At 47.6% G+C, this 12,875-nt stretch overlaps 1 protein-coding gene across 50 annotated transcripts in view; it reads left to right on the forward strand.

Moving 5' to 3' along the window:
- Window positions 1-285: 285 nt before the first annotated feature.
- CELF4 (CUGBP Elav-like family member 4) overlaps window positions 286-12,875 on the forward strand; it is a 306,214-nt gene continuing 293,624 nt past the window's right edge. For 44 of the 50 annotated variants that reach the window (XR_002780759.1, XR_002780762.1, XR_002780761.1 and 41 more), the window contains exon 1: window positions 286-912. Coding sequence is in view for 44 of the 50 variants with exons in the window: in XM_011361305.1 (XP_011359607.1) it covers window positions 627-912 (286 nt within the window). In the remaining 6 variants the exon portion in view is untranslated. The remainder of the gene's footprint in view (window positions 913-12,875) is intronic. The other 6 variants (XM_023531437.1, XM_011361362.1, XM_011361395.1 and 3 more) reach the window with 2 other exon arrangements.

The raw sequence follows: 12,875 nt of genomic DNA on the forward strand, positions 1-12,875 counted from the left end.
CCCCGCGGCCGCCGCGCCGGAATCTCAGCGCCTCCCGAAGAGCCATGCGCCTGGCGCTATTTATAGCCGGGGGCTGTCTCGGACTGTACCACCGCGGCTCGCCGGGGCTGCCGACGGGGGAGGCGCGCAAGGCCGGCGCCGCCCCACACCGCCCAGCTGCCGGCCGCCGCCCGCTGCCAGGCGGGAGCCCCCTCAACATCGTGCCCTCTCAGGGCTCCGCGCCCCCCTCCTTTGCGCGCGCACACTCGCCGCCCCCACCCCTGGTCTGACTGGGAACTTGAACTGGTCCAGCCTGTTTAAACGGAAAGGACAGAGATCCTGTCTGTTCAATGTAAAAAAAAAAAAAAAAAAAAAAATCAGATCAGACCGAAAGAGAGAGAGAGAGAGAAGAGAGGAGAGGGAGGGAGAGAGAGAGGGGGGAGAGGAGAGAGAGAGCGCGAGCGCGAGCGAGCGAGAGAAGAGAGAAAGAGAGCAGAGAGCGAGAGGAGAGCGAGGTATAGAGAAACCGAGGGGAAGAGAACCCGAGTGTGTGTATGTGTGTGCGTGTGTGAGCGCGAGCGAGCTTGCGAGGGAGAGGAGCGAGAGAGTGCGAGCGAGAAAGAATAAAAGGAAAGAAGATTTTCTCTATGTATATAAAGATGGCCACGTTAGCAAACGGACAGGCTGACAACGCGAGCCTCAGTACCAACGGGCTCGGCAGCAGCCCGGGTAGCGCCGGGCACATGAACGGATTAAGCCACAGCCCGGGGAACCCGTCGACCATTCCCATGAAGGACCACGATGCCATCAAGCTGTTCATTGGGCAGATCCCCCGCAACCTGGATGAGAAAGACCTCAAGCCCCTCTTCGAGGAGTTCGGCAAGATCTACGAGCTTACGGTTCTGAAGGACAGGTTCACAGGCATGCACAAAGGTGAGTGCACCTTTCCCTCCCAACTTTGCTGTGGAGAAGGAGCGGGCGGGCGGGCCGGCCGGCCGGCAGGCGACTGACTAGCGAGAGACAGCGCGAGAGGGAGCCTCGGGCGGACACCGAGGAGGGAGGCGCTCGGGCAGCAGAGACCAGGACTGGGGTGCGTGGGGAGCTGTTCTCTGGGGCAAGGCTGGGTTTGGGGCGAGGAGCTGATAGAAGCGGTGCCGTGGAGAGAGCAGTGGGAGCAGAAGAAGAGAAAGACAGGATCGAAGGGAAACGGGGCTTGGATTTTTGGGTACAGCGACTTGAATGGTTGGGATGGGGACGTCTGCACCGGCAGAGCCCGGGACTCTGAGCAGACTGGCAGGCGCTCAGCCGGCCGGGGATCGCGGGTGCTGTCCATCGCGGTGGTGCTGAAAATACTAAGAGGAGATGGTCTCCTCCTCCTCCGCTCCGGGCCAGAGTAGCAGGAGCGCAGCCGTCTAAAAAAGGAGAGAGGTGACAAATTTAAAAAGCTATTTTTATTTAGCTTATCAGTTTAACAGTAAACTCTCCCTATAGAGCTGTGTACCTCAATAATCCGGTTGTGGTGTTAGTGGTGGGGGAGGGGGATTGGATGTTTGAAGGAAGGAGGGACAGAACCTAAGGCAAGAATTAGCAAGGAACCAGCTATCCCCAGGGTGGAGTGGGGAGTTGGGCAAGCCTGAACGATCCCCTTTTCAGGAAAGTGAGGCTTGTGGGGGGAAATCTGTGTGTGCAAGATATGCATTTTGAAGGTGTAGCCTAAATTATCCCAAACTCACCATGCAGAGAGGTTCATAGTACATTATTTCTCTCCCTTGAAGCAATCATTGCTAGTGAATGCTTGGGGGAGGGGAGACAGAATAATCAAAGAATTAAAACCCAGTAACTTTTTAGGAAGTAGTCATGGGAATTGTCTGCAGCCTTCCTGTTTTCTCCTTGTTTTATTATCTTTAAAGCAGAGCCCCAAATGTGTTCAGTTGTAGAACGTGTGTGGGTGGCTGGTGGGTGACGAAATTAGCCCAGTGCTCTGCTCCCTAACAGTAATATATAGGATGTGCAGTGGGGATTAATTGGGGCTGGAGCTGTGTGGGCAAGTTAAATGCTCTCTGAGAGAGATTGATTGTCAGGCAAGGAAGGAGCATCAGGCTATGGAAGTTGTAAAGGATGTGTGTGGACATTCTGTTTTTAATAAACAGTAGTGTGGAGAGCCACTGAAGATGCTGTGTTAGAGGTGGTGGTTTTAAGGATGAAAACACACACGCACATGCACACACACACACACACACACACACACACACACACACACACACAGCAACCTCATCCTTGGCCACAAATGGGCTATGAACAGAGCTGATCCTCCGGCACATTAGGTGCAGAGCACGGAGCTGTCTGGCTCTCTAAGCAGCAGTGGATTTCACTATCACAACCTCCCTCTTTTTCCAGCCCTCCCTTCATCCGAATACTAAGCACAGCTCCAAACTCTTCATAGTTGGAGTCCCAGAGAGCAGTTTTTATTGGCTTTAGCATCTTCCAGCTTGCCTGCTGAGGAGTAAATCTTAAAGTTAATGGCATGTTGAGTAGCACAAAAACACAGAAGAATGGAAATATACTGGGTTTGTTGGGGTGGGGTGAGGGTGGGGGCTGTAATGGAGAGAGAAACCAACCTTTATCCAATATGGAGAAAATGTCTGTCTATTCGGAAGAGAAACTAGAAAGGTGGAATGGGGAGGCAGTGTTCAAAATTTGTTTCCTTTTCTCCCCTCTCAAGTCAACCATAGCTATGTAGTTTTTCCCTTTCCAATCAAGCTCCCTAGAAGCTAATCTAGGATTGTACCAAACCTTTGTCATTCTAATATGTCCCCAGATTCAACAATAGTAATAATTAAAATTAAAAAGCATAGGTAGGGAATTCCTTTGCCCATCTTAATGATCAGTTCTTGTGACGATTTGAGATTTTCAAGTTAGAAAAAAAATCAAAACCCACTAGAGGCAAAAGACAGTTGTGAAGAGCTGAGCTTCCTATGAGATCTGGGTTGGAGCACTTTATTTGCTTCTTTATTTCAAATGAAGATTAACTTTAACAATATTCCTTGGTTTCTTCTCATGATCCCTTCTTACTGGGATCATTACTGTTTCCGATATTATTTGGACTCCCTTGTATTGTAACAAAGAAGTAGAATTATCATCATTTGTATGAGGAAGGTAGAAAAGGTTATGATATGGTTATATCATATGTATGATATCACATATACACATACACATATCTAGCCAGTGTTCCTACGACAAGGAAAACTTCATTTTCTATATAATTCTTCCCCTAAACTGACTCAGTTCGTCACAGGCAGGCCTGTTGGCTTCGGCATGCTGGGTTCCTCGTTGTCGCAGCTCACCCTTCAGAGACTGAGCATATATTTTTCCCTATGAAACTTCCTGCTTCTTCTTCCCTTCAATTTTTATAGGCAAGGTTGAACCACAATGTCTCAGTGCCTGGAAGCTCTGGGAGAGCTGAATAAATGAGACAGTTTCTGAGGTCTGGTTTATTCAGTCCTAGAAGAGTTTGAACTCCTCTTTCAGTGATACAGCCTGATTTATTAGTTAATCCTGATAAAATAAGCCTCCGGCCACCTTAAAAAATTACCCACTTTCCATTGGTGATTAATTACTGTTAAGTCAAAATCATGATGAGGCTTTAAGAGTGAGAGCTGCATTTGGCTTCTAGATTTTCCCCAACTCTAAATGACAACATGAAGCTAGGGATAGAAATATACCTTTGTTAAGCCTTGTTTCAAGGGATATCTGTGGCTCTTTCTCTCCTCTTTTTGAATATCTAACTTCTAAGATATCATACTGGGATAAAATTGAGAGACATCTCAAGACAGTGGTCTCCAGTGTGGATGGGACATATGTGGTATTGGGAAAGAAAAAATGGAAGAAGGAAGGAAAGAAGGAAGGAAGGAAGGAAGAAAGGAAGGAAGGAAGGATGGAGAGAGTGAGAGAGAAAGAAAGAAAGAAAGAAAAAGAAAGAGAGAGAGAGAGAAGAAAAATAAGTAGAAATTAAATGCATGAGATTTCAGGTGGATATCCATTTGTTGGCCATCTGCCATTTCAGGTAACTAAAGAAGGAAGGAGTTCTAAGGGTTAATGGAATACCTGCCATGCGTAGAGTGAACCTTAAAAGGCAATTACTCCAGTCAAATTGGGAGTCTGTGGAGGAGGGAGCGAGTGGGTGTTGTGGAGCAAACCCAGCCGTATCAGAGAAAGGCTGTTGGGATGGAGAGGCAGCAAATAGTGGATATGGACTGGGGTAATTATTGTAAAGGTAAATTCACTCCCTTGAGAGCAAAAAGCAATTGGGTGAGGAGAGATCTGGGTGCTAAGCAGAGAGAGGAGGGAAAATAAACAAAAAGCCGAGAATTACAATCTGAAGAAACAATACCTAAAGAAGAAAACCTAGTTTAATGCAAACTCTCACGGCTAACTCTGAGCATTCTTTTTTCCCCCATTAGAAGCACTTTGAGAAAGGTTATTTTTCCAGGCTCCAAAAAGAAAGACATTGCACTATTGATTAAAGGAGAGACAGGCAAACTCTCAGGGTAGCAGCAGAAGTGAGCTGAGGACCGATTTTGCCCCTTCCTATAGAATTTTTCTTTCTTGGAGAAGGGAACAGGTCACCCACTGGTCTAATTCTTCCCTTATCTCACTTTTTATTTATTGCTCTTTTCTTCTTTTTATTCCCTGGAAAAAAAACAGAGGCAGTGGCTTAAAATGTATACAAGTGTATATATACACACACATACCCATGCCTGCTAACATACACATGTACACACATACGCAGTTAATGGATCAAACATGAACAAGCCCGCAATCCATTCATAACTTTGGTCTTGTCTAGCAGGATAGGAGGCAGCAAAGACTGAGTTACTGGGAGACATAAAGACTAGTGCTCTCTGGATAGCCATATTATAATGCATTATCTTTGAAGTCATTTAAGTCCAATTTAAGTGGTATTTAGTATAATATTTATGAATTAATGTAATCTAAACATAGGGTTGTCCCCAAAGGTTTAAACAGTCTTTACTACTGATGTGTGCTTGTTCCCGGAGCCTGCAATGCATTTTAATATAAACAGCCAAGTCCCGCTTGTTAACCAGTCAGAACACATCTGTGGCCTGGGTAACCACTCTGCATTGAGATTTCCCCCTGCTGTGTGGGAGAAAATCTACTCTACTGGCAGCCCCAGGGGCTCCCAACCTAGGAGCCACAGCTGCAGGAACTTCAGCCCCTCATACTTTCACACTACGTCCAGAGCGAGAGTGGGAACAGAGTAATGGAACCTTCTATGGATTGAGCACTGGAGAGTATATCATTTTAAAATACACTTATCACCAGATGCACAACCTCTCATTTCAACAGTATCTGAGTAAGAAATGCCTAAAGCCCCATGATTTGGGGTATATCTGGGAGAAAGGGAAAGGGCAAAGGTTATGATTATGTTTTGGTGATTTGTGATCATCTTCATAAAATTATATTTTGTATTTTCACATAAGATGTAACAATTCTCAGAACATGGAGTTCCCACCACTTGACTTTAGCTGAGAGGGCTCATTGTTGTTGTTGTTGTTGTTTTCCTTGAGATAGGTGAATCAAAGCCAGCGAGGCTCTATCTGATTTCCGTTTTCAAATGAATCCAAGAGACAGTAAAGCTAAAGTATCAGCATGGGCATCAGCTCAATTAAGATGATCTTTTTTATAAAAAATACCTTAAAAAATAAAAATTCTTTTCTGTCCAGAGAAAAAGACACTGGTAGAACAGCTGGGCACACACCTATAGTTTTTAAAAGAAAGATATGCTTTGTGAGAAAGAGATATGGAAAATGGGATCGCTGTTATAAGAAAAACGTTTTTTAAAAATAAGTTTTACTAAAGAACATGAGCAATAGTAATCATTACAAAACTAAAGTAAACCAAAGCAGCAGCCTCCTTAAAAAATCTTCTCATTCCAGATGTTGATAAATATACCATTTAGAAGCAAAGAAAAAATTATTGGGAAACGATTGATTTATTTAAGAGACTGATGGTTACTTGCTGCTTGTGCATGATTTCACTTATCTTTTAAACAGACTCCTCGGAATCAACATACACAGATAAGTTAATATGCACATGTACACGTATATGCATCCATGTGCTAGCATGACTAAGCGCATCCCACACATATGGGAACCAGAGCTGGCCTAGATTTCACTGCAATTCGACAGGGAGATGTTAACTCTCTTTTCCCCCCTCAGCTTTAATGGGAATTCTAGATTGGGTTGAAAGAACCCCTTGGCATACTTTCACTCTCTCCACCTGCTCCAGTTGGCTGGATGTTTGTGGTTTCTCAAACACAAAACCAAAATAAAACAGAAAAGAAAAGCTTTTCTTGAGTGAAGTCATAGTTTAAAAACAACCCAAAGGAAAACAATTATAAAAATGCATGCCATAGATATGCCCTCCACACAGGCATGTTGCAGACTTATCACAGTGCTTTTAAAGAGCTGGTTTCCAAGGGTGTTCTTGACACCCAGCCATCTTGCCATGCCGCAGCAACTTGAGCATGGGCATCGCTGTCACTATTATTAGCGTTATCATCCTCATTATTATAATTTATACGCCAGGGTGGGAGATGAGCTTCTGAGTGACCCTGAGAAGATATCCGAGACACCACTGCCTTGGTCGAGCGCTGGTCTTACTTGCCTCGGATGGATTTGGGGAAAACACTGCACGACTCACAACTTCCATGTCATCAGAAGGTGGTCAGTTTCCAAACTGACCTGGGAGGGACCTACTGAACAGGGTTTGGAGTAGGCAGGCTGTAAAGGAGAGAGAGATGCAACAGAGAATGAGGCCCCACCAAATAAGGAAAACAACGTCGTAGGCCCACAATGCCAGCCCAAAACAGGGAGCACTGGTTGACAGTGGCTGACACTGCAGCAGCTTCTGAACTTGGAAGGGAAATCCCATGTGACATGCAGAGAGAAGAGCTAGAGGGTGTGAAAATCTGTGTTTCTGTGGGTACTGGAGGGTTGGGGGAGGGAAGATGCTGCAGCCTGTGTGGGTGTTGGTGTGAGAGTATGTGTGTGTGTGTGTGTGTGTGTGTGTGTGTGTGTGTGCGCGCGCGCGCGCCTGCGTGCACACACACAGAAAAGAAATGACTAATGTAAGTGGCATGGAGATGATGTTAGGGGTAATTTCATCTTAAAAGGCTGCATGCATGATCAGGAAGGTGGTTGTTGGAGAAAAGGAGAGAATCTGGGAAGAATGACGCTGTCCTTGTGAATTCATACATGTTTCACCTCAGAACTTGTGGCTTGGATTTGTCAATGATCTTAGTTTCAGTGTGGAGGTGTACTCTTGTTTATCTGTCTAATATCCCTGCCAGAAGTCCAAGTTTGGGAGAAGGTTTCATCTCCCCCCACCCATCGCCCTTCGAAGCCTTGCTTGCTTCTGCTCACCTCTTGACTCATTTTAGCACTGACCTTCCATCCAGGATCTGAGTGGTCAGCCACAGAGCCTAGCTCTCTGCAGAGATAATTCCCTCCACCTCTGCATTCCCTTCCACACCCCCTGCCCCTTGGCATCCCAGCCCCACTTTTCTCCTACAGTGCTTTCACATACACGTACGTGCATGCACACAGACATGTGCGCACATACACATGCACGCACACCACACGCACACGACTTGGCCATGCCAGTCAAGCTGGGCCCTCCAAGCAGAATGCTGCATTTTCTCTAAACACAAGCAGGGTGTGGCCAGAATCCAGCTGCCCACCTTTTAGGCTCTCTAAAAGAGAAGCTCATTTACTCCTTTTACCTTTGCCTTTTCTGCAGGTCTTTAAATACACAGCCGCTCCAAGAATCACAGAAAGCATCCAATCCTACCCAGATAGCCTGAGGAGGGGAACAGAGCCCCCCAATTTAGTTGTAGCCTTTTTATCATCATCTTGCATCTCCCTCCTTTCCTCCTTCTACTTGTCATTTAAAGCAACCCTCACAAACCCCAAAGTGAGATCTGAAGAGAAAGATCCATGTTCCATTTGGCAAGATAGGGTTGCAGTTAAAGATGCCAGGGCAGAAAGATGATGATAGGGGTAGAAATGGTGGCAGGGGAATTTCAGGACTTGATATACTTGCCCTAAGGGCATCCTCCTTCCCGGCTCATTCAGTTTCCAGTGGCCCCGCATGGGTGTAAAGCCGGAGTCAAAGCCTCGCCCACAGAAACCAACAAGGCAGCCAGGTAGGCAGGTCTGGGGTGATTGCCCTCCTTTCTGGGTCCCTCTGTGAGTACAAGGGGATGTTTCCGGACGATGCATTTGCAGGGCTTCTCCCCTTCCACCTGCTCCGCATTTGGTTTCTGTTATTCTCCCTCGTATCTCCCCTCCAACATGAGCTGACTAACACTCTCGCACAGAGCGATTCCCAGCCGCTCAGCTCAGGAACACAACCTACGTGGCCATCTGCAAGATGTAAATAAATGGGTACCCTCACGGAGACAGACGTAGTTCTGGTTCCGTGAGGACAGAACACCCAAAAATATTGATCAAATCTCAGGGAAAAAAATTGACAAGGGTGCTGGCCTCCAACAAGAGTTTAAATGACAGACACTTACGAAGGCCGGCTCTGGACAGCGCATCAACTGGCCGTGATGTTACTTTATTGCAATACACTCAGCTTTAATTAATTATCACCTTTGTTAAGAGCATCTCCAGATCAAAGATTTCTACATACTTAACAGATCTTACTAACAAAACCCCCATGCATTAGACTCTCCCACAGCTCCCTGGCCAGGCAAGCAAGCTTCCTTCCCATTTTCTTCCCTCTATCTTAGCGGTTGACGTCCTCCTCTTTGCTAAAGACAGGCAATTCTTGGTTCACAGCTGCTCTGTCCTAGGATGGGGATTGTGAGGGGTTTTGTCTATGAGGTCAGGGGGCTGCCGTTCAGCAGCTGTTTCTAAAATTGCACGATGGGAAACTTAGTTCACCTTCAAATATATCTGGCTAAAATGGAGTGTCAACAGAAGAAAGGACTTCGTGGAAATGCAAAAGGTGTGTGTGTGTGTGAGTTCGCGTATGTGTGCACGCGCACACACACACACATGCACAAACGCCGATGTGCACATCCACATAAATATTATGGGATCGATACATTTCACATCCACTGCACACACCTCTTAACTTCTCCCTCCTGTCTCTTGAGCACCTGTGCTACCATCGTATTTCACGCTGAGAAATGCTCACAGCTGAAGCGTGCATAGATGATGCTGTATTGAACCAAGTCATTGTTTGGATTCAGTTGTGGAGGCTGGGTGCCCATTGCAGGATGGTTCTCGCCTGGGGTTAGGTGGTGCCTAAAGAATCTACTTCTCAAGATAAGACAGGAACCTCACTCCAGAGTCCTCAAACCTACAAACTGACAGGTGACTTACTTGAAAGCAACCCTTGGAGTCATTCTAGGCAGATTTGAATGCCATACGTGGCTGTTTGTTCATTATTCTAATTTAATGATGCAGTCACACCTAATTAATCCATGTCTGGTTTATTCACACACTATGTCTGAGGATCCAAAAGATCTCTCTAGTTAGCTGGCTTCCTTTTACAGGGCCAAGTGAGGAGTTTCCCCTGACAGGTGAGCGTGTCTGGGTCCAAACAGGAATGGATCGCTGTAGACTGATCTGATAGAGGCACTGCCCCTGGCACCGCTGTCCACACAGGTAGGAATGACGATAATCACAGAGAGATGTAGCAAATAGATCTGTGTGCCTGTGCGACACACACACATGAGCACACAAAGCGTGCGTTCCCTCACAGAACCCTACTAATAGATAACGAGTCACAATCCCATGTGTAATGAACAACAATGCCTTGTGGAGAGGCAAGCATTCCCAAAACTGGGAGTTTCAGAACAGAAAGTTGAGAGGCTGAGCTGAATCAAACCCCCCTCTCTGGTTTTAAGAAAGCAGAGTAGGATTCATTGTTGCCACTGCACAGAGAACAAGACTGAGGCTGGGGTGGCATGCCCCCGAAGTCAAGCCTGAGCATGGCCTTCAGCGCAATTCACCATGGCTGCTTCTGGCCAGACTTCTCCCAGTGAGTGCTGTCTCTTGCCTGGCAGGTACATTGAGAGAACGAGGCATCAACCTAATAATATCCTTATAAAGCCAAGCCTCCTGCGCAAGTCCTAGGAGACAAGAGGCATCTAAAGATCAAACACTACATCACAGTGTATTTGTAGGAACTCTCTGATTCTGCTACCTTCCTATAATGCTCTAATTGACTATTTGATCAGCTCTAAAAGGGCTGGTGTTCACAATAGACCCGCACACACATTCATACACACACTCACGTGCACACTCATATACATGTACATGCATCCGCCCCCCACACACACTCATCACACAAGCATATGCACACAGACTCTCTTGCACATGCCACCATACCCACACTAGCTCATCTGACCAGGGTAGATTTTCACAGCAGATGCTTGAAGGTGAGTGAAAAGCACACACCTAAGATGATACGTGCTCTTCCAGTAATGGGCTTATCAATATCTCTTAAAAAAATGTGACAGCCAGCCCAGAGTGATTCAGTTGTGTGGACAAAGGTCAGCATATAGATATCCATTATTAATAATATCAATATCTTGGTTGACCAATATAACCAGAAACTGTATCATGTCACTGCTGATGCGCGAGGCAGGGAGGACTCCCCGGCAACAGCAGGAAATTATGCCCATGTAAAATTAATCATATTGACTGGTTCTAAGAATATATGGAGAGGCGAAGACATTGGGAGTGCTTGCCGTAGTGGGAGAGGGAGACCTTGCTCCCTGAGGCTTCATGGTCTTGAACTCCTGGAAGGAGACCAGAGGGATGGAGGCGTCCCTGGGTGACCGATGAGAACGCTCGCCCTCATCCGGCCTCTGCTTTCCAGCGGGGTGAGGTGGAGGAAAGGTGTTCTCTGAACAGGAAAAGAAAGAAATAGGATCCCCTAACCATTATCCACCCTACATATCCATATTTTTCTGTCAAATCAATACTTGGCTTGGTTTGGTCTCACCGGATGAGGCACAGAGAGCAGCCTTGTACCCGCTGTGTGATGAGGTCCATCTCCAAAGGGGTGACATGAGCCTGAAGCAACATTTCCAGTTATGGCCTGGATATTGGCCCCAGGAGATGCCAGTGTAGGCTCTGCAACTTAGGGGTCCCGGAAGGAAAAGCATCTAATCAAATCAATCATCGTGATTGGGTTCTTGGGACCAGCCGAGCCAGGGACTCATCATCATCGCTGGTGGGAGCAGGAATGTTCTGGACTTCAGAAAGTCATTGCTCACTGAGGCTCACCTCCAGTCACAGTGGAGTGGGAAGGAAAGGGAAGGCCATGTGTCCTTGGCCTTGGAATTCCCTCTGACCATGCCCCTGACCCTTTCCTCCCTTGACCTCGGGAGCCCCAGCTCTGGAGATTCCTGACCCTCTTGTCGGCCCTGGGCAACACCTGGCAGATTCTGAGGGAAGGAAGAAAAGAAGAGATTCCCAGTGACTGGAGGCTACTGAAAGAGAGAGAGAGAGAGAGAGAGAGAGAGAGAGAGGAAACAGGGATGGCCAGAGAAGCCCGATAAGCCTTTTTATCATTCCTTTTCTCTTTTCTCAGTGCCTGTCATCAAGTCAGCTGGAAGGAACCTGCCTTAGAGGCCAGGTCCCACTGTGGGGTGTTGATGGATCATAGGAGAGGGACTGCTAAGGTGCAGGGGAAGTACCTTTGATTGTAAATGAATGTGAGGAAATGGTGCCTCTGGATGGGATGTGAGATGGGGCTTCTTAGGACTGGGTGCTCCCTCGGGGAGCATTTAGGCCTCAGCAAACAAGCCACATCCAATCCTCCCTTAACCTGGGCTGCTTCCCCTCAACCCTCACACCAGGGCTGCCAAGGGGCAAGCTGGTCCCCTGGACTCATGGACACTCAGAGTCCCACCCAGATGCTTACACTCAGTCCTCTGGCCAAGGACGTTGGCCAGTCTCTTTGCTCCCTCCCCAGTGACAATGACCCAGCTTTCCTAGCTGAGACCCAGCTACTGAGGCCACCTGGAACAGTTCCCAGATTTCAGAACTTGCTCCTAGCACAGCACAGGCTCAGCGTGGCCACAGAGGGTGAATAGAGAGAGTGAGTCCTGGTGACGAGGTTGTCCTCTGTCTACAGTGCCATGCCCCAAACCTGGGGTCTAAGGAGCCCCAAACCTGGGGTCTAAGGAGCCCTAGGAGAACAGCCCAGAGCCCAGAAGCCAGGCCCTGCCTCTAGACCTTTTCCTACCTTGGGCGGGGTCCCCCAAATCGTGCATGTGAGAGGGCTCCCCTCTCCTCCAGCAGTCGCCTGCCCTCTGATGGTGAGAGGGGGAACTTCGTGCACTCAGGCGCGGGCCCCTGATGCCCAGACGCTGCTTCTCCTGCTGCTTCTCCTGCCGAAGCCCAGGAGCTGCAGACGGAGCCTCTCCTGAACCTCGCCCCTTACCCCTGCGGGAGAGGGTGGGCCACTTCTTCTGCACGGGAGTCCCCTGCTTGAGTGGGCAGCGCGGGACCCTGGGCCACATCCCTCACTAGGCAAGTCAGACCTGAACCTGGAGCACCAGGAGAGACACACGAAACAAGAGAGGAGAATCAGAAAATCCAGAACGTGTTGTATGGTTTCAGCATGTGAGTTTTGTTTCATTTCAAAAATGAATAACCAATTTATGATTTAGTGTGTTTTATTCTTAATTCTATATGTTAGGGCACCAGAATCTTCCACGTTTACAACCCTGCACCTAAGAAACAGGAGTAGGCAGAGGACTGATCAATTAGTGATCACTTGGCACACCTGCCACCCAGGTCAAGCTGAGGCCCCAGTGCAGCAACGTAAGTCCAGTTGGTCACCAG

The sequence above is a fragment of the Pteropus vampyrus genome, unplaced genomic scaffold (genome assembly GCF_000151845.1).
Source record: "Pteropus vampyrus isolate Shadow unplaced genomic scaffold, Pvam_2.0 Scaffold3, whole genome shotgun sequence".
In the NCBI taxonomy this organism is placed as follows: domain Eukaryota; kingdom Metazoa; phylum Chordata; class Mammalia; order Chiroptera; family Pteropodidae; genus Pteropus; species Pteropus vampyrus.